Raw genomic sequence first — 21105 nt, 5'->3', positions numbered from 1 at the left:
AATCCTTCTAAAGTAGCCATGACATCATCATTGCAAGACGATGACATGGGTCATCCCTACAAGTCAGAGGTGAAATGGAGTTTCTGGCACTTGGGGGGTTGGGGGGGGGGGGTTCAACATGAAAGGGAGGAAAGAGTTGAAACAAGGGTGGTATGGGAGATGTTTGTGTGTGTCACTGTGTTGGCCAGTGATGTGTGTCAGTGCATGGAGAAGCACTGACTACTAAGCCCAAACGGTCACTCATATGACATGTGTGATGTGGGCCGGCCCCAGCTATTCAGCCCTTTGTGCTGCTGCCACACTGAACGGCGTGACAATGAAGTGCAAAGCAGCAGTGGCAAAAAGGGCCATCTATAAGGATGGCCAATCTACTTATGCACCCCAGAGTTGACAGCTTGACATTTCTATTCACCCAGCCGGCGTGGATGCGAGGCGGCTGACAGATGAGAGAAGGGAGAGAGGAGGGAAGAAACAAAAATGAAACACTGTTTTCCCTCTTCAATCACCTTGTTTTATCTTGCCCACACAGTTGTTGTGCTTTACGAGATGGCACTCTCCCGGCATGCTGGTTAGTGCTTACGATGGCGGGGCAGAACACGGCCTACGGAGGCATATGCAGGTGTAGGACTTCCACTTCATGCTAATTTTTCACTAAATATATTTTTCTTATGTGCAGTTGCAAGTTATTCAACACACATTGTAAAAGTACTTTGCAACAGGTTAATTGGAATACATTTCATTGGGGAAAATTTTATTTGGTTAGAGCCCGTTTTGGTTAGAGTATAAGACCTAATTAATGATGCTAACTATATATAAATAATTTAGGTTTCTAGTGAGTGACTTACCTGTTTGGACACTTTGGGCTCCTCCTCTATGTACTTCTGCTCAATGGGAATCAGCGTCCGGAGACCAGCCTTCACCTGGAAACACAATATCATAAAACAGCCAAGTGAAATATGTATGAAAACGGATGACATGGTTGTCCGCCAGCCGTGTTATGAATGTTTTTTCATGATTTGACATTTCAACACATGCGTAGTGTGCACGTCCCCGTGTTAGAGGTTGGAGCAAGCAAAAGGGTGAGCACTAAGATGGCCGCTATGGGACGCACACACAGTGACGGTGAATGGAACAAAGGATGCTGAAAGGGAGGCCTTCCATAATTAGACCCAAAATGAGGATGAGGGAGCAATGGATGGGAATGAGATGCAAGGGGGGGGCACAGAATGAAGACAACAGCATTGAAAAGGATGCAAAAGAGAGAGCAAGCGAGGATGGGGGCAAAATATTTATCTAAAAAGAAAAAAAAAAGACTTACAGTATTAAAAATCACATCTATTTCAAGAAAGATGACCCCTTTTGTTGGCCCTGTCAGCTCCTTGCTTTTCAAGGCGTAGGCTTTGCGTTCTCCATTTTGGATCTGTGGGAGAGGGACATGACAGGCGTCTGTCTGGCAATACCCGACTGAATCGGCTCCCCGGGCCACCTTTGAACCCCAGCTGCCGGCGCTGACAGGGAACCCAAAACAACTGTGGCAACTCTGACAAGTACCTGTTCATTACCCACTGCAGCTCGGCTCTGTCAAACAGAAATTAACTATCCTGGGGAATCACACTATACAGCCCAGCTCCGATATACACGACACACACTTCTGTCACAAGACACACAAATACAGTATATATGGAAATGGTGTCATTTTTTGTCTTGATCAGTGTCATTTTCATTCTCCTCCTTACTTCTTCACCGATCAATCTTTTTATTTTTACTCATCAGTCTTCCTCGTCATGTTCACCTTCCTACTTCTCTTTATGGAATACTGTCATCATTCTTAATGTTTCTCTCAACTTTACTCAAGGAAAATAGTAGGAAAAAATGTGCAATTTGACTCACATTCAGTAAAGGAATGGCTACTTTCCCAAGAAAGTCCGCGCTTCTGTCTCGGTCCTCATCGTAAACCGTGACCTCGAGCACTGAATGAATGTCCTTTACGTTACTGAGTGACAAAGCAAAGACAATACCAGTGATGGGCATAGACATTTTACAAAGCTAACATCAAAGAGGCAAAACTCATGCAATGACCCCATTCATTATAATACTGTATATTACATCCTCCAATACAACTGATAGAAAATGAAGTCAAGTCGTGTTATGTTTGGAAAAAGTAGGCTAGGAAGTAGGAAGATGAGTGGTGTTATGTATAGAAAAAAGGCTATGTAGGTGATGTGCAGAAAGATTAAATTAACTTGTCCCATCACTGGGAATTCTACTGCTTTGGACTCAATAAAAATATATCAGACATATGAGAAATGATGTGGCGCTTGATCTATATTAATTCCCCATCTACAGTACATATTTACACTATATCACTATCTCCAGCCCAGTTGAAAACCATTAAACAAATAGCATTGATATCATTAATGCAAATAAACAAAAAAAATTATCTTTTCTTTTGTTATTGTGTATTATTAATATTGTATTTTTGTTACTCACAAAGTGAAGACTTTATTCCACTCAGGGTTGAGATTTTTGTAAACAGTGTGTGTCTGCAGCCGATCATTGCTCAGCTCCACCACACAGAATGGGTCGCTCTTACCTAGAGAGGAACAATACAATAGCTTTAATGGAAAAAACATATATACGTATATACTGTACTTAAATCAGTGGTTCTGAAATATTGGTTAATGTTGGTTTCACATCCCCCAAAGATGCGGGGTGGGCGTAACCTAAGATGCCACATTTATTAGGCCACAAAAATACAAACAGTATGTCAGCAATATAGCTAAAGGAAATACGATCCGGTGACAGCAGTCTAATAGTGTGAAAATAACAAAGCAGTGACAATTACTTTTTACCAGAGACATTAATAAGTCAGTTTTTTCATAAAAAGGACAAAAATCCTGAAGGACAAAAATTGCCTCTCCCATTAGATATCTTTAGTACCGTTCCTGTTTTATTTTCAAGCGGTATTGGCTATGTTGAATGAATACAGGTGAACTTTGACAGAGAATATTCATTTCTAAACCATTTTAAATTGTCATCAGTGCTCCTTAAATGAGCCAAAACAACAACAGATAAACAACAACAGATAAAATCCTTTGGAAAACAATTTTGTTATCCCACAATTTACCTTATGTTGCTACATTAAGATTTAATTTTTTATTAGCTTTCATTTCTTTCCAAGTTTGTCCACCAGAGGGTGGTACATTTCCCATTCAAAGCATGCAGCAAAATGCCTTGCTTGTTTTCTGCCTTGCTTCTCAAATGATGAGTGATGCTGGATAATTATACGTATATTAAAAATCTATATGTGTTTGTGTTTGCGTGCTTTTACTTCAGCTTTGTTTTTTAATGGTTTGTATATATACACATAATGAGTGTCACAAGACTAAATGTGGCAAGATTTTTTGTTCATAGGACTGGAACTATAATAAAATTAATTAATTAATCACAAAATATCCTCCAATTCCGTGTGGAAGTGGTTAGGTTTTTGGCTTCTTATTTTGTCTTTATTCCCCACTCTGTTTGAAACACTTTCTTCAGTTTAGAATGCATAAATTGGAGGCTAACTAGTTAGCTTGTTAGCATGTTATACAGCTCTGGCCGTCTTGTGTCTCTGTAAATAGCAATGTGGCGTAAATCAAGAATACACTCCTATTATTCTTGATTTACGGTAACTATAGGGGTGCTAGTTCATGTCTACATGGCTTTAATAATGGTTAAACATATGTTCAAAGTAATAAACATGTTTTCTATGCTGTATCTACAAAAATATTCCATTTATTAACATTGAATCCTACTTTGCGGAAATTCACTTATCGCAGCCAGGTCTGGAACCAATGAATGGTGATCAACACAGGATGACTGTAGTCAATTTTTTTTATTATTAGAATATTACAATTCTACTTTACTCTTTTTACATTGCAATATCTGGAAAAGTTCAGTACTATTTTTTTTAAGCTTTAACCACGTTAATATACTAAAATTAGCTTTTGTATGTCACATAAGACTTAATGAAGCTGGAATTGAGTTCAGTCCCCTCATGGCATTTGCCTGGTTATGTGTGGCGTGGATGTGTGTGTGTGTGTGTGTGTGTGTCTGTGTGTGTGTAAGACAGTCATTGATTGGTGTGATTTTCTTCACATGTTGTGACAAGGGCAGGACATTTAGTGGGTGTGCAAAGTAAATGTCACAATGATCAATGCTGTGCCGTAGGTGTTGCTTCTCATATCAGTTACTGGGGGTCTTATTGATGTAGCATGTTTGAAGTGGATATTGACAGCCATGACTCCTACAATAGAAAGTTATATTCAAATTAGATGACGAAATGAGGAGCTTATGACTTCATGAATGTACTTATTTTGTTAGTATACAAATAGTCTTACAATAAGGTTGAAACTGATTTAAGAATTATTTTAATGAAACAACAATAAATATACGGAGAGTCAATTAATATAAAATTTTTAATGGCATGACAGGTTTTGGTGCTGCAGAGAGTCAGTTGTCATTGGTGATGAACTTTCACCTTAATGGCTGCCACCACCAGAGGCAGCTGCCTTAACCAATTACACGCTCACATTTGAGCGCCACTCAGCCATCATCCAGGTAAAGCTCCTCCTCCCTCTGGGTCATGTCCCTATGGTGCATCCAGGGGTTGTGTATGGGAAGGGGGGTGCAAACTCATTTCTGGGTGCCCTAAGCTAAGTGCAAAGGATGGATATGGTACAGAAGAGGCAGCAAGTGTAATTTCCTTGAAGCTTAAAGTTAGAGAGGAATTTGAGGTGTTCATTACAATTAATTAGAACTGAAAACGTTAAAATGTAAATTTTGTGTTTTTCACTTTTTAATAGGATCTTCAGTTCATCTATTTTTTTTAATACATCCATGATTGTTTAAAAGTAAGTAACTGAATGGAACAGAATGTCCCTAGAAACTCATTAGGCTTAATGCGTGGATGGTCACCATAATTTAATAGAAACACAACTGGAAGCAAAAATACATCTATTGCTAAAAGTCCCACAGTATACAGTAGCAGCCACTCTAGGACAAAGACATTGTTGGCTTTTGAGACCATTTTCAGTAATCCTTCTGGGCCTAGAGAGGTTCTACAACACAAAAGCACTTCATTTTGAGAAAGAGATGGCCAATGTGAAAAGCAGAAAAGGAGAAACAAGGAAAAAAAAGAGGAGACAGACTGGCTGGCAGCATGAATGAAGAAGAGAGAGTGAAGTATTTGTCTCTCTCTCTGACCTCCCCTCTCACTCTCTGCCTGTGCGTCTGTTTGTCTCTCGCCTCGCTCCTGACCCTCTATTGGTCTGAACGGATAAAATTGGGTGTTCATGTGGTGAGGGCTCTCATGTGGCTCTTACAAAACTGTTGTTTCTGCCACTTATAAACACAATATATAGGACTAATGACAATTACATAATTTCAGGATTTCTGTAAGAGGATGGAAGAACAAACAATGTGTGGTTGGAACTTGTGTTTCTTAAAGTAGCAAGAATTATCAAGTAAATTATGATTACATCATTTGTTCCATGCAAAACCACTCATACTGTATGCATGCCAAATAACCTGCGACATATTTACCTCCATAAAAAAACAATCCCATTTGCAAGTATTCTTCTAAAGAACGAGCAACTGATGTTATGTTGGAAATAGTCCAAGGTAAAAAACAGCAGTGGCAGAATAAAAAAAAGAAATAAATACATGGACAACTATAGACAAAGCAGGACTTGACAGTCTTAGTTATTTTTTTGGGTGAACCATGAAGCACAGAATGAATGATGAGCTTGGAAACAAGGTCATGGAGTAAATTTCGGCTGCCAGTGAAATACAAGAGCCATTAGCCCTGCTCTCAGGCTGCCCCCGTCTCAATAACCCAAATCAAGCAGTTCCACTTTGTATTGGCTAACACGAACTGTGTCTGCTTCAAATGGAGAAAAACACACACACACACATACACGTTCTCTGCTCTCAACGAGATAATGCAGAGTGAAAAACTAGGCCTGTCCACTGCAGACCTAATTAAAAGTAAGAATTAATGGAGAATTCGGCGGGAGCGAGTGGAGAAAGAGCAGGGAAGGGGGTTCTAAGGGAGGGGAGGAGAGATATTTGTTGGTTCAAATGCACGCTTTTTCTCTATTATTCAAATGAGCACCCTGCATGTTTTTCCACCCTCCCAAAAAACACTGGGACAAATTTAGCGTCCAGCACAAACTAGAAACAAACTCTCTGGCTGAGCAGTCTCATAGACAATAATCCCTCACACCAAAATTGCACACCAACTATCTCCAGCTGTATCTATAGTGGGATGCAGTGTGCCACCGACAATGTTCCGCGTCAGAATGATCAAATATAACAAATCACGTGTTATATGACTTGAATTCTAATATCCCTTCATTCATTCATCCTCACGAGGGTCCCAGGGGGTGCTGGAGCCTATCCCAGCTGGCGAGAGGCGGGGTACACCCTGGAATGGTCCCAGCCAAACACAAAGCACATATAGACAAACAACCATTCACACTCACATTCATACCTATGGACAATTTGGAGTCACCAATTAACCTAGCATGTTTTTGGAAGGTGGGAGGAAGCCGGAGTACCCGGAGAAAACCCACGCATGCACGGGGAGAACTCTTCATTAATTTTCTATTCCTTATTTGTGAAAGTATCAATGTGAGCTGGAGCCTATACCAGCAGATTTTGGTCAAGTGGAGTACAACCTGGATTGGTTGCCACAGACAAAGTCTCACATTCTCACCTGTGGATAATGTACATGCATGTTCTTGTACTGAATACTGACAAGAATTAAAGAGATGTTCCAAAAGGAAGTAACATTTTAAGACAATATGAGGTTATCTTCATTTTGCAGCTATAACAGATTCCTTTTGGGAAGACTTTTGTCCATTGGATTTTTTTTTTGTGAGGTCAGAGGTCACTGTCCCAATTTTTGCTCCGGTTCAGTTCAAATTTGTGTGGTTGAGGTCAGGGTTCTCATGATCTTCAGACCATCCATACATGTACATATGTACCGTTTGTCCTCATGAGGGACTTTGGGCAAGAGGCTGGGTACACAATTTAACACAATTAGCCCAAGATGCAGAACGCTTGATGCATACACCAATGCATAAAATTCCCTTTGCCTCAAAAACTCAAAAGTAATTCATACAAATACAGAAAAATACCCTTGAAAATTGCATGAACTGAAGGGAAGTTATTAGTCCCATGTTTAGAGATGCACCAGCCATCTTACCTGTGACATCTGCTGCCATCAGTCCCTCGGCCCGGATGACTTTTACCTGCACCACACCAACGTCTTTCAGATTGTGCAATGACCTCCACAGGCTCTGAAACAGCACAGGGACAGGGGTGAAAGTTCAAAGAGGCTGGCAAATTAGCATTTAAGAGAAAGATGGGTCAATAGCCTGACATTTCATTAAGAGAGGAAAAGGGTAGAAAATGTCCTTTAACAGCCCTTATTTGAAAATATAGAGCTGGCATTTATAGCCAGGTCCAAAAGGAGGAAAATGAGTAGAGTAGCTGTGTGTGTTCTTTGATACATTTTTCAGACTTCTACTATTTAGACTAAAATAGAACAAATTTCGATATGCTATGGAGGAATACACAAAAAGATGAGAGACAGATAGATAGATACATAAATAGGTACATACACTTCATACTCTATAAGCAGGATCAAAACTAGCAAACTGCTGTCAGTGATGCTCCAGCTTTATGGTGTATTCTGGGACACTTGTAAATCACAGTAAACACACCCACACTTGCACATGCAGCCCAAATCACGTGATATTTACAAAACCAACTACTTGTTGCTCATACAACAATAAGACAATGTTACAAAATGTTCTTCTTATAACAAACACCAGGACACTATTGCCTTTTGCAACCTTCTAAATACAATATTTAAAATAATTGGAGCCTTCTCGACATGAAATAACACCCCCATAGTCACCTTTGCACTCATAATACCCAATATAGTAGACAAAATAAGACTAAGTAGCCATTACAGACATAAGAAGGACACTTTGTGATTTTCAGATTAGCATGGGTAAAACGGGGGTCACAACAGGGAGGCAGCACATCACTCGCACGGTTGTGCAAGGTGTAAGTACGGAGCCCAGACGGCACGCCTAGGGTCAGTGCATTGTGCGCTCGTTGGCAGCAGATGGCACTCACTTATGGATCCCCAAATTTTGCCCACGTTTTTGCACATAAACTGTACACACTTAAAATTGACCTGTTCTTAAGAGCCAGAAATCTAGTGTGTGTTTGTATCAGCAATTTTCATTCAATATCACTGTGCCTGTTGTGAGATCATTGTGAGATCATTCAAACCTGTTCAAAAACCCTGTTGTTCCAGTGATCAAATATAACCCAAAAATTACAGTAACATTACTGACATATAGTGACCAGTGTAGAATACTTCGTCTTTGAATGTCTCTTTTGAATGCCATATTTAGTGAAACTGAAATATACCAACTAAAACTCATCAGAGAAAATGCAAAAATTTGCTCTAAATGTATGTATAAGACCCATTGTCTTTGGCATTTGAATGTGGCATTATTCTACCACACACTAACCTGTGTGAGACTGAGGCAGCTATAGTAATAATACAACAATAAAGACATTCAAGTGAGAACACACATTCAGTGAGGCGTGAATGGCAAGGTTATGATCGTTACATATACAAATAATCAGCTTCACACTAGCGCTCAACTCTGGTTTAATGCCACATACACACTCTAGATAAGAACAAAAACACACACTAACACTCACAAGTGAAGACACTGCTGCAAAACATGTAGAGTCAAAGGGGCGTTCACACAAGCAATGCAAACTCTCTCCTGGTAGCTTTGCATTATCCCAGAGTGTAATGCTACACTTTTATCTACAAGAGTATTGCTGATGACAAATTAAAACAACAATTTGAAATCCAACTGTCCCTTCCTAGAAAAAGATAATTTGAGGCTGTGATTGCCACTTCATCTGAAGGCCTCATCAGAAAATAGTTGGCTTCCTCAGTATAAATGGAACACTCGAGGGGAATATGGCAAGTGTATAGTTACAAGACATATATATATATATAGGTTGATTCCACACCCTAGAACATGAATCGGGTGTTTCTTCAAATCCAGGTTTTTTTAATCTGCAAGTAAAAGTCCATAAACATGAAGAAGTTGCTTCCGTTCATGCTCAAACATTCATCGACATTGAGGCCCAATTGAGTAGCATCAGCGTGTCTTAAAAGCAAGAGTGGCAATGTACTTCACTTCAATTTATTTCTCTCTCTGGCAATAACCCCGTCCATCCCCACAGGAGTAATTATAATTTAAATCTCAGAGTCAGGCCAGGCTACAGAATTAATTCATTATTACCAACTCTGTCAGACTCTGCCTGTTTCCAGCGATATCATTGTCCAAAAGCTCTGTAAAAGAGATGAAGGGGAGAGTATGGGGGGGGGGGGGCTGTGTGTAAAAGAGAGACACAGACATACAGAGAAGAAAAAGTGAGGGCGGGGGGCAGCTCTCAATGATTTCTGTGAAGATATAGAGGCTTGTTGTGAAAATAGCCAAGAAGAGAAGAGTCAGAGACAGGGCATGACAGAGGCAAACTAAGAGCCAACAAGTCAGTGTGAGATAAGGAGAACATGTTCTAAAGATGACCCCCACCCCCCCCCCCCCCCCACTTCCCAGACGTATTGGGACAGTATTAGTAATAGTAGACATACTCTTGATGAGGAACCTCATCAAAATGATGTTATGAAAACTTGCACATCTTAAAAGTGGAGAAAACAAATGGAAGAGATGATAGATTTGTCTCATGTTTGGGGATCATAGACAGGCTCTAGGGACACATATTCCTGGTTTAGCATTATTAAAAAGTCAACTGTGGGACCATTAAGACTTCTTCTTCTTTCTCTTTCGGCTTTTCCCTTCAGGGGTCGCCACAGCAAATCAATCTCCTCCATCCAACCCTGTCTTCTGCATCTGTCTCTCTCACACCAACTACCCTCAAGTTCTCCTTCACTACATCCATAAAACTCCTCTTTGGTCTTCCTCGAGGCCTCCTACCTGGCAGCATCCTTCTACCAATATATTCACTATCTCTCCTCTGGACATGTCCCAACCATCTCATTCCAGCCTCTCTGACTTTATCTCCAAGGCCTCTAACATGTAATGTCCCTCTGATGAACTCGTTCCTGATCCTATCCATCCTGGTCACTCCCAATGAGAACCTCAGCATCCTCATCTCTGCTACCTAAAGTTCTGCTTTCTGTCTTTTCCTCAGTGGTAATGTCTCTAGACCAAACAACATCGCTGTAAAATACTTTTAGCCTCCAAGCCATGCTGCAAATGCTCGACCATAAACAGTGATTAGTATAATAACAACAAATCCATCCTCCACAGGTATTTCTATCCCAATCAGTAAAATAGTTGCAATAGATGGACAGAGAATATAGACAAAGAGAAGTACTAGTCGAGATGAGGGAAACCACCATGTCCTAATTTGCATGCCTGTGGCATGATGATTTTTGAGGTGATGAAAAATCTCGAGGAACCGAGAAGGAGCAAAGGGATAAATGGAAGGAAAGAGTCAGATTTCATTAGACAAACCTCACCCTGTGTGTCGCTGACACACGCAGTTACGCTTTCCTCCCGTTTCTGCCTCACAGCACGCAAATGTACAAATGAATCACAGACGCTATATAGCCTTATGAATCACTGTCATCATGCCGTTGTACCAGAGTACCAAACATAAGAAAAATCGATCATATTCCGCACTCCTTTGCTTCATCATTTAGGGGAGAGGCACTCAAAACTGTTGAAGTTCCAAAGTTTTAGTGTCCAATTTCACTCTTTCTGAAATCAGACGACTCTGTGCCTCACTTAAGAGAAATAATGGAGGTTAAATTTAACAAAAAAAAACAAAAGTGACGTATGTCCTCAGTGAGGTAACACGTGACTATGTATTAGTCCACCTGCTTATTTTTCTTCTGCATGCATGGAACTAATTCTCTTTTTGGTTTTGTGAAGTAGTAATAATTTATGGGAGTGTGCTGTAACCACAAACCGTAAAAAGAGGACTGCCTGTATGCAATAGCACTTGTTGGAGCCACACAGGCGTGGACCAACACAGCTCATTAGTATTAAAGCTACACGCACACAAAATGGTGTGTTGGGTAATAGTAGGGCTTATTGAAGTCTAAATTCCAACATTAAGTATAGATTTGACAAACAGTGTTTCAATACACTACTGCGGTACCTAATTTAAAATACTGAAACATGGGACATTAATAATGTTTGCAACATTCACTTTCACTTTTAGCCCAAAAAGATTCAATGTTTTAGTGTATGGATTTGTGTTATGCAAACAACCTTAATTAGGTACTATTATGGAGGGGAGGCCTAGTGATGTGTTTTTCAAAATTTTCCAGGTGATTTGTGTCTCTTTTTAGTCTGATTGCCTGTCCTGTTTGTGTCCTTTATCTTAACCTCCGTATGTGTGCGTGTGTGCACATGCAGAGGTGCCACCACTTCAGCAGAGGTCACCGCGTCCTCCTCCTCTCATTCACCCTTCTTATGGCCACCCCAGGCCTATTAAGAGCCATTAGTGTGTGTGCTCCTTTGCCATCATAAGACATAAATCTCTCCCTCTCCTGTTCGCACTGTCTCCCACCACGTCTGGGAAGCAGTAATTAGCGATGAAGGAAAGGTTACAGTGAGCAATAGCACATCTAAGGCGATTGTCACTAAGTGAGTGTATTGTACTGTGTTGCATATACAGGAGCTACGCTGTTTGTTCCATTTAGAGTAGTTTGTGGTTGAAATGCATGTGTACATGTGTCCTCATTCAAAGTATTCAACAAACGTTACGTAATTATTATGTAATTTCCAGCAAGACACCATATTTTCCCTTTGTATCCGCCTCATTGAATGCATCTATTAACCTCCAATCATGTTTGAAAACAAACAACAAATGTTTAGATTATATTTCTGTGCACTCACTAAATCCTGACTGATGCATTCATACAATGTTTTTATTGTTTTTTGTCAAAATAATAGACTGCTACATTGTTAAAATACTATTTTATTTGGGAGACACTAAATAGTTCCTATGACTTGTAAGGATTAAAAAATATCATGTCTTTGACTTGGGTTGATTTGACATGTCTTGTCATGACTTGAAAATTGACTTGGGCTTGCATATGTTTACTTGAGACTTAACCGAAGACCTGAGATTTAAGACTTGAGACTAACACACATACACATTTCCACATATAGAGCATAATAGTCATCTTTAAGCAAGACTTTTCTGTTTCTTTTTCTACATTAGTAATTGTACTTATCAGCTCTCTTTGATAAGGGACATCTTTATTAAATTCTACAACTAAAAGGCTGCTCCTCTGGGGAAAATGAATATTATGCTAATAGGTGGAGACCATTCAAGTCTTCATTCGATCATATAGCAGGAAGGCCATATTAGAGACAGACAAAGAGCAGATGATGCTCAGTGAGGCATACTGGGACGAGGAGTGTGGAAAAAGAGGAGTAGGTTGGAAAAAAGGCAGAAGAAGGAATGAAAACATGTTGCCTGCAGCCAAGCAGAAAAACGGGGTCTGGACAAGTTGTGAGAAAGGTGAAATGGCTTTTTTTCCTTTCGTTTTACACCTCACCCTTTACCTCTCGCCCTGTATTGTACACACACACACACACACACACAAACGCACTCCACAGCCCTGGTTTGTGTGTGCAGAGGGGCAATGTGTTCATTTCACAGTCACAGAGCGCCCCCCTCTGATCATTGCAGTTGATGCTGTATGAAGGAGTATGGCTGACTTCCTGTGACCAAAACACCGCTGCCAATCACCACTCTGCATTATTATCTTTATGAAGGCAAAATATCTGTTAGAACTTGGATCTCATTAGATTGAGCAGGTGAACCAAATAAAATGTGGCATAAAGTCACAAAAACATCAGTAGCAACTTAACAAGCACCGAGCTGCATAGGAAAAAATAAGGCTATAACATCAACTCACATATCTCTGCTTGATCTGATGTCTCTCATGCGGGTCATCCAACACATTGACTGACAGGTCTGAGATGGAAACAGCGGCAGAAGCGGTGAGCGTAACTAGCATCACCAGGACTCCTTCGCCTTCCTCCAGCGGCAGCTCCAGTTTGTGTGTGTGCTCTTTACTGAGGAGGGACAGGTCGATTGTACACCTGAAGCACAAACGTACAGACCTGGCTGAAACAATGAGCAATATTTGAGGTTGTAGCTTCCAACAATGATAATGATACTGTCGTGTATGAAATAAAATAAAGGCCCAAAAGTAACACTTCTGTCTACTTTGTTAAGGTACATGATCCGAGAGCAGTATAGTAATATTATTTACCTTCCCATGAAGTCATCTTTCTTGCCAGCATCTTTATCCCATACTGTAATGTCCACATAGCCTCCCTGCTCCTCATACATGTGGAAGTCAAACTGTTCTCGCCATTGAGGATTCAGTGTTTTGGGAATCATCTGAGTCCACAGCAAAATACAAAACAATAAAAACATTACATTTGTTATTGTATTTTTGCTTATTAGAAACCATTTGTCAGTAAATAACAGTGTTATTTCTTCATACATGAGCAGACAATAATAAAAAGTTACCGGACGGCCATTGAGTGGTTAGCGTGCAGGCAACACAGCTAGGAGACCTGGGTTTGATTCCCCGGTTGGGCATCAGGTACCCCGATTTCCCACATTCTTAAGTAATTGGCGACTCCAACTTATCCATAGTAGGTATGAATGTGAGTGTGGTGTGAATGGTTGTTTGTCTATATGTGCCCTGTGATTGGCCAGTCCAGGGTGTACCCCGCCCCCGCCTGGGATAGGCTACAGCGGTGTAGAAAACGAATGAATGAAGATTCCTGTTTGACTTCCGCTCCCTTTCTTTTGCGATTATATAACTTAACTTGACTTGATCTGACTTTGCTTTTGAGTATTAAGTTGCTGTGTGATGAGTTTCACATTCTTTGAAAGGTGACACTGTGAGTCAGACTGTCATAGTAATGACTTCCTGCGATTTTCAATGGGTTGACAAGTTCATTGTGAGTTCACTGATAACTCCTGATTGGCTTCTGCCAAAGAGAGAGCAACCGTTTCCTCAATGATTCGCAAGCGGCACGGTATTTAAACAAACAATTAGTCCTTAAGTAATGCAGATGTAGCAACGCAACGCAGCAATAGAACTTAGCTGTATAAGCCACAGGGTTTATGGTAGTTATTGAATAGAAGTGTTTACCTTGCTTTTGTATTTTTGGTGCCCCATTCTAAATTTGACATAAGGGTCACTTCGGCCATTGGCATCCATGGGCTGCAGACTGCGACCTTCTATTAGGCTGATGCTGACGATTCCCCGCCACAGCTGAGATTTTCTGTGTACATCTGACAGGCGCATACTTTGACACTGCAGTGGATAAACACATGTTTGCACAGTCATTTACCCACAAAGAACCAAAACGGGCACAGAGACACATGCGTGTATGCACATCCAAACAAACACATGGACATGTATTAACTCCAAGACTGAAGGCGTCTTATTGACAGGGTAACCATACATTGTAATGCAGAACACAAAATACACATGAAATCACTTATACAATGCAATGAATATACAATGGAATACATAAACAAAATTAAACCATGAGTTTGGAGTTGCTGTAGTTGTATTATTATTATGATTTTATTTTGGCTTTTCCCTGTCAGGGGTCAATCACATAGTACATGGTTTTGGCTTAGTTGGCTTAGTTTTGGCTACATCATATGCCCTTTCTTGAGCAACCCTGGCCGGGAATCGAACCCATGCCCATTTATATACAGAATATGTATTATTTTTTTCACGGCATGAACTATTATTATCTATTTATTGTTACATATTCTGTTTTTCCACACCCAACTTTCAATAATTGCTGGATTAATAATAATACCTTTTGGTACATGTTGAATTATGCAATCGTGCAAGTGTTCCTTAATGTAACTTGTTCAGCATGGTCCAAAAAAATCTGAATTGGCTGGACGAGATAATAGTAATACAGTATTTAATTTGGAATAGTGGAAAAAATGGCTTAATGGTCCAATCTATGTCAGGTTCCATGGGCAGTGCAACTAACGTTTCTTCATTTCTTAATTCTGCAGAACCTATTTAAGTCTGTTTTCTCACCACTTACAGGCCTATTTAACCTCTCTTTGAATCATATTATCATCCGCCACAACAAATTTTTCCCTCCTATTTCCTCTCTCTCTTTCCGTGCCTTCTTCCTTGTTAGGGCAAATTTATTAGCATAGCTTTTGTTTTGCAGATGAATTTCATTAAACTCTGAACAAACCCTGCCTCACAAGCGCAGCCCTTTGATCTGGAGACGCAGCCTCTTAATTTCCATTCTCCAGACACTAAACACTGCGAATGGATCTTCCCAATTCAGCTAACCTCCCATGCAGCCACTTCTACAGTTGAGTTCATGCAATATGAGGCCGCTGTTGTCTTGTGATCTAGTTGGTACTTTGTTTTGTTACTACATATTTCTGATGGCAGGGAAAAAAATATGGGCTTTTTGCTATTTGGTGCCAGAGCACAGCAGGGGAGAGATCATGCACACAGATGTTAAGAAACTCGAAACATAATAACAATATGCTTTTGTAAACCCTTTGGAAGAAGAAAAAAATGTTTGAAGTGCCTAGTGGTGAAAATAGAGACCTGTATTTTATAATTATTAGCCCAAACTATTTCTTGAATAGTTTTCATCTTCTTATGCTGGTTCACCGCTTCATTATAAAAGGCATTTGTGAAAAAATAAAACTGTGCACTGTGTGCAGCCAAGCAACACTGCAGGGAGGGACTCAAGAGCAGAGCTGGGGAGGGGTAGCTGGGTAGCTGGTAGCTAGTTAGTTAGTGTTTTCAGCATATTCCCGACTCGCAGGCAGAGCGGCCCATATTCTGAGGCTTCAAAAGCACAACACAGCAGGACGTCTGCCAGGCTTTAACCAGGCACACTGCAAGTGTGTATCTGTGTGTCTAAAATGTTAGTAGATAGGGAAAACTGACAACTGCTGTTAGAAATACTTAAGGCATCAATTTCATTAGTTTGATTTTTTTTAACATAATAAAAAGATTTATTATGATCCATAAATCAATGAGGGATCATTCATCATCATGTTTTAAATTAACACCTGTATTCAAGTCTATTTAAGTCTCTGAAAGGTGCGTGGTCTACAAAAGTAAATACCCACTGTGACTGTAGCTGCATTTGAAGTAACATGAGTGGTAAGCATCCTTTATCTAGTTTTACAATGCGGGTATTCAAGTGTCGGCGTAAAACTCATGTGTGTTACACTTGCACTTACACGTTATTATAATGCTGGCTTAGCAGTTTACTCCGTAGCGGTATTGCAATGCAACACTGGTTCTGTTGCTGCTCTGTTGCACAATAAAAAAATATAAAGTTGTTACACAATATGGAATGGAAATAACAGTTTCCCTTAAATTATTGCCGCCTTCTAATCAATCTTTCGGGAAAAGGTAAATAAAGGCCCAGGAGAGGAGTAGAGCTTTTACGGTAACTATAGGCTTCTGACTTGGTGTGATCATTTTGGGGAAGGCCCTTTTGTGGATTAACTATTGTGGCCTTTTAAATGAAGTGTCTTTTTTCCCCATTACTTTCCTCTATTTGACGGGTATCCTATTATTTTTAACCAAATGGTGACCTTAGGGGACTTAGTCAAGTTTTTCTTCCTTATGGTGATTTTAAAGAGTAAAGAGTTGTGACTTAATCCAGTTACTGTACGCTCCGTACAAACGCTCAATACAAACTCTTCATGCATTAGCCAGTGTGGTGAAGCACAAAGAAGCGCATGCTGCTTTCCATTCACCGTGACAGCTGACAACAGGCAAAAGAAAGGAGACAGAAGAAAATCATCTTGCACCGTCTATTAACATGCATGCTGATTAACACGCTGATTTGCCATATAAAAGATTCCGTCCCAGAACCACAGAAATCAAATCAACTACTTTATTTTTCTCACACAGCAACGGCAATACACTATGTCAACTGGGAATGGAGAGAGAATGATTTTTGTCAGTTTTTGAGCTGGAGTTTTTTTAAATAGTTGAACAAGAACGTATCAACCTGGGATCACCAAACCCAAGTACCACTGGTGGAATCACCAGTTGTTTTTTTTTTTTTTATATTGCTGCTTGCAGAAAATAAAGTTATAACGATGCAGAGAATTAAGAAAAAAAAAGTTGCTAATATAACAGAGCAGGGGGGAAGGACAGGAAAGCTGAAAGGAGACAATCCACCCATGTACCAGGACACCAGGTAAGGCACAGGTGAGGTGCAGTGAGCAGTGTTGGGTGGTTTGACATGCGTTTTTAGTTTACCTTACTAGATCGTTTCCAGCTCCTTCTCAAAAGCATGGTCTGTAAATGAGACAAAGCGGTTACAGAGCACCCCCCATCGTCTCCCACTATAAGCTGCAGGGAAGAGGTTAAAGGGAATGTGATGTAAAGTGTTGGAATGTAGTCGTGACCTGGTGAAAGGGGTGGGGAGAAGGTGTGCGGGTAGATTAGGTGAGTGAGGCATTGGTAGGTCATGCATGGGAATCAGGCAGGAAGGTTTTGCCTTGTGTAGCGTTTTCCAACACAAGCATGCCCACAGATAAACTCTAGGATAAAGTATAGCTGCCTACTGTTTTTATTAAACCCAAAGGGAATGGTGTTTTTTTTAAGACGGAAATGCAAGTCATGTGAACCCTGGTGTCCACTGAACACGTGGCTTAAGACGGTCCATTTGCGAATGAACTCTGGTGCACTTCTGTTCAATAGAGAGGGAGACGTTTCCTCAGAGCTCTACTAGGCTGCATTGAAAATGTAAATACATGTACAAAAAACAATATTAATAAACTAAATTTGGATTGTTTATGTTTCCAATGTAAATAAAAGAACATGTTAGAAATATAGCATTGCAAATTCCCCAAGAGTATGTTTTCCCTACTGCTCGATCCCAATAGATGACAACAGATAACACCATCCAGAATGTACAACCTTGCACTCATTTTCTTCACAGTTGGATAGATCCAAAATGATGCGAAACCTAAATAGAGTGTATTTGTTCTGTCAAGTGTGGACTCTCTGAACTGCAGAGAACTAAAAAAGCAGCAAAATTAAGACATCGGATCAAACGGAATAAAGTATTTCCCTCATGACTCCGCCTTGTTCTGGGTCGAGCATGCATGGGTCCAATTAAACAGACAAATAATTGAACAGAAATAAATGCAACTCGGAAGCATCTCGCGTATCGACAGAGAGGCACGAGCAAACATCATTTGGATGAAGAGAATCCAATGCCCTTTGAACATGAAACTTTTACACCAACACATTAATTACATTTGTGTTGCACGCTGGCGGAGTTGAAGCATTTCCAGTAACTGAGCATGAATGAAGCCAGAACTTTCAGGTCAGTACACAAGAACTGGAAGGATAAACAACAACTTTTTCTTACGGCGTCTCTCATGTCTCCATCTCGTGGTGATAAAGTGACAGATAGTTCCAGGCTGCCTAGATTATGTTCTGGATAGTGCGGGTCATTTAGGTCCAGTGTAACTTCCAGCGTCCTGCAGGGGAGTAAGTACATCGGGTTCTTAAAGAACATACTTTAGTGGATATGCATATACATGCTAGGATTCCATCAACTTAAAAACACGCATGACTAAAGCCAACACTGTTTGAAGCTACATTCTAAAAAGTAATTCAGAGTATCTGTTGACACCACTTGATTTAATACATAAATGCAATGTAAAAAATGTAATTAATTGATTTAGATAAACTAGTTGCCATGACTTAATAAAATTAGCTTGGTAACATAATACACACACACACACACACACACACACATATATATATATATATATATATATATATATATATATTAAGTTACTGCTACTTAAAAAGCTGTATGCATTGTTATTATAATTAAGTAGACAACAAATTAAAGTACTTTGAATAAATATTGTTTGTGGTTCAAAGCAATTTCAAATTAAGTTGTCATAACTAAGAAAGACTAATGGAAATTGTTGCATTGATTTTTTTTGTTGAGGCTAAACATTTATTTTTTTGAGTGTATGATTAAAAACTAATGAAACTTTAATGTTGTCCCTCGCTACATTGCGGTTCAAACATTTCCCCCTCTCTTTTGTCAAAAAATATCAAAAGAAAAGTTATGTGTATTCTGGCAACTAGCAGTCAGTAATGTTACATTAATGACATCAGACCCCTTCACACTGCAAGGAGTGTCCAACATGACCTAGTGAAGACAAGTTCTCCGCTTCTTACTTTGTTCTTCTTCCCCACTCCATTTAATAGCCTTTCTTAAATTTTAAGTAAATAAATTTGAGGCTAACTAGTTAGCTTGACAACATGCTATGCTCAAAGCAAGGATGCTAAATGGACCCTGTACACGGCACACTGTGCCAACACTGAGTACAAAAGATTAGATTTATTAGTTTTTAGGTTTCCCTAAAACAAAGGCAAGTATGTGTCATAAAAAAGTGTAGATTTATAACACTGGTAAATGAACAGTACAAATTTAAGAGTGTAGTCCCACACAATACAGTTTAAAGCTAATTTGCTAGTTTGCTAATTTCTTAATTTGTTTCTCTGGGTGATTAGTTGAATTAATGACAAGTCAGTGACAAGGATGTTTTAGGCTACATTCTACAACAAATATAACATTACCATTACTTAATTACATGTTACATTGTGCAAATACTTTGAGTTTTATAGCATTATGGCGGGCTTACATAAAGTTACATAAATTTGCATCAGTTCAACAGTCTTATCAATTTAGCGTCCATCGGTTGTGTACCTTCAGTGATCCTTTAGCCTGCACAGTAGTTCAGCAGAGTTTAAAGATAACTATATAGGTGTTATTTAATGTATACAGGGCTATAATAATGATAATAATCATAATAATGAATCCTGCCTCAGGAAATTCACTTAGCATAATCACAGAGGGACAGTATACATTAGCAGGAGTTTTCAATGTTGGTGGGCCTCCACTAGGGGGCGCCAGAAGACTTCTAGACAGGCACAGCAGCTTGACAAATACAAATGCAATACAATCCAACCTGCTCAGCTCGCTTCATTTATGTCAAAGGCAAAATTAATTATTGGTTTTTAGTGCGCAAGTAAAGAGAGCATGAGTACGGCAGAGAATTCTGCTATATATCCTCCAGAAAATAAGTTTTTGGATAAATAATGTAGGTCCCAGCTCTATAATGTTCTCAAAGGGGATGTTATGTGTACCACATCTACTTGGATAGTGTGTGAGGCCATTATGAGCATGACATTATTCTTTAAATTCCTCCAACAGGTAATGTGTTTGCATTTTGATGATGGAGGTGGAGATTGTTTTCAGTGTCATCTTCCTGATCCTTGTTATCTACAGAGCCATTCAAAATGAGAACATTAAGTGATGTGTATATTTTGCTACCAGGTGTCATTAACCTTAAAAAAAACTGCTAAAATGACAATTACATATTTTCAAACTATAATTTCAGCAAGGGAGGACATTAAAAAATGCATTAGCATCTATTAAGCATGTGTTTTTTTAAACTAATTTTAAACATTACATATACGCATACAACCATTTGCATGCATTCTTGACAATAACCAAATCCCTAAAGTTCTTACATCAATAGCTCTGTACTGTCAAAATTATACTACTTTTTTGGCGTTGGCGTTTTATTTGTCCAAACAAATGCACCTTTAGTGTAATAATGTTTTCCTAGACTGTATATTTAGCAGCCGCTCTGTAGACAATGCAAAAAAAAAGCATGTGAGTGTGTTTCCGAAAGCTACCACAAGAGGGAAGCAAAAGACTACTATACACTGTACACTATAAGTATCAGCATTAACCGTGCAACCTAAAGCTTGCACTGTGTCTGACTTATTTGTCTAAGCATGCGCTGCGTTTTGTAATCCTCTTATTACTTCAATGCACTGCCAAAAAGCAAAGAACAGGGGTGCATGAAAAAAGCAAG

At 39.5% G+C, this 21105-nt stretch overlaps 1 protein-coding gene across 6 annotated transcripts in view; it reads right to left on the bottom strand.

The window, feature by feature from the left end:
• Positions 1 to 21105, bottom strand: part of LOC131127638 (multiple C2 and transmembrane domain-containing protein 1-like) — a 91141-nt gene that overhangs the window by 39849 nt on the left and 30187 nt on the right. For 3 of the 6 annotated variants that reach the window (XR_009129539.2, XM_078789686.1, XM_058069710.2), the window contains exons 5-14: positions 18567 to 18678; positions 17447 to 17485; positions 14312 to 14476; positions 13415 to 13545; positions 13055 to 13241; positions 7253 to 7346; positions 2491 to 2593; positions 1891 to 1993; positions 1319 to 1420; positions 846 to 920 (exon numbers count right to left, since the gene is read on the bottom strand). Coding sequence is in view for 5 of the 6 variants with exons in the window: in XM_078789686.1 (XP_078645812.1) it covers positions 846 to 920; positions 1319 to 1420; positions 1891 to 1993; positions 2491 to 2593; positions 7253 to 7346; positions 13055 to 13241; positions 13415 to 13545; positions 14312 to 14476; positions 17447 to 17485; positions 18567 to 18678 (1111 nt within the window). In the remaining variant the exon portion in view is untranslated. The remainder of the gene's footprint in view (positions 1 to 845; positions 921 to 1318; positions 1421 to 1890; positions 1994 to 2490; positions 2594 to 7252; positions 7347 to 13054; positions 13242 to 13414; positions 13546 to 14311; positions 14477 to 17446; positions 17486 to 18566; positions 18679 to 21105) is intronic. The other 3 variants (XM_058069713.2, XM_078789684.1, XM_078789685.1) reach the window with 2 other exon arrangements.

Source organism: Doryrhamphus excisus, linkage group LG3 (genome assembly GCF_037039965.1).
Source record: "Doryrhamphus excisus strain RoL-2023G ecotype Guam linkage group LG3, RoL_Dexc_Guam_v1.1, whole genome shotgun sequence".
NCBI classification, from domain to species: Eukaryota; Metazoa; Chordata; class Actinopteri; order Syngnathiformes; family Syngnathidae; genus Doryrhamphus; species Doryrhamphus excisus.
The sequence above is the reverse complement of the archived record's forward strand: the minus strand, read 5'-3'. Positions and strand labels throughout refer to the sequence as shown.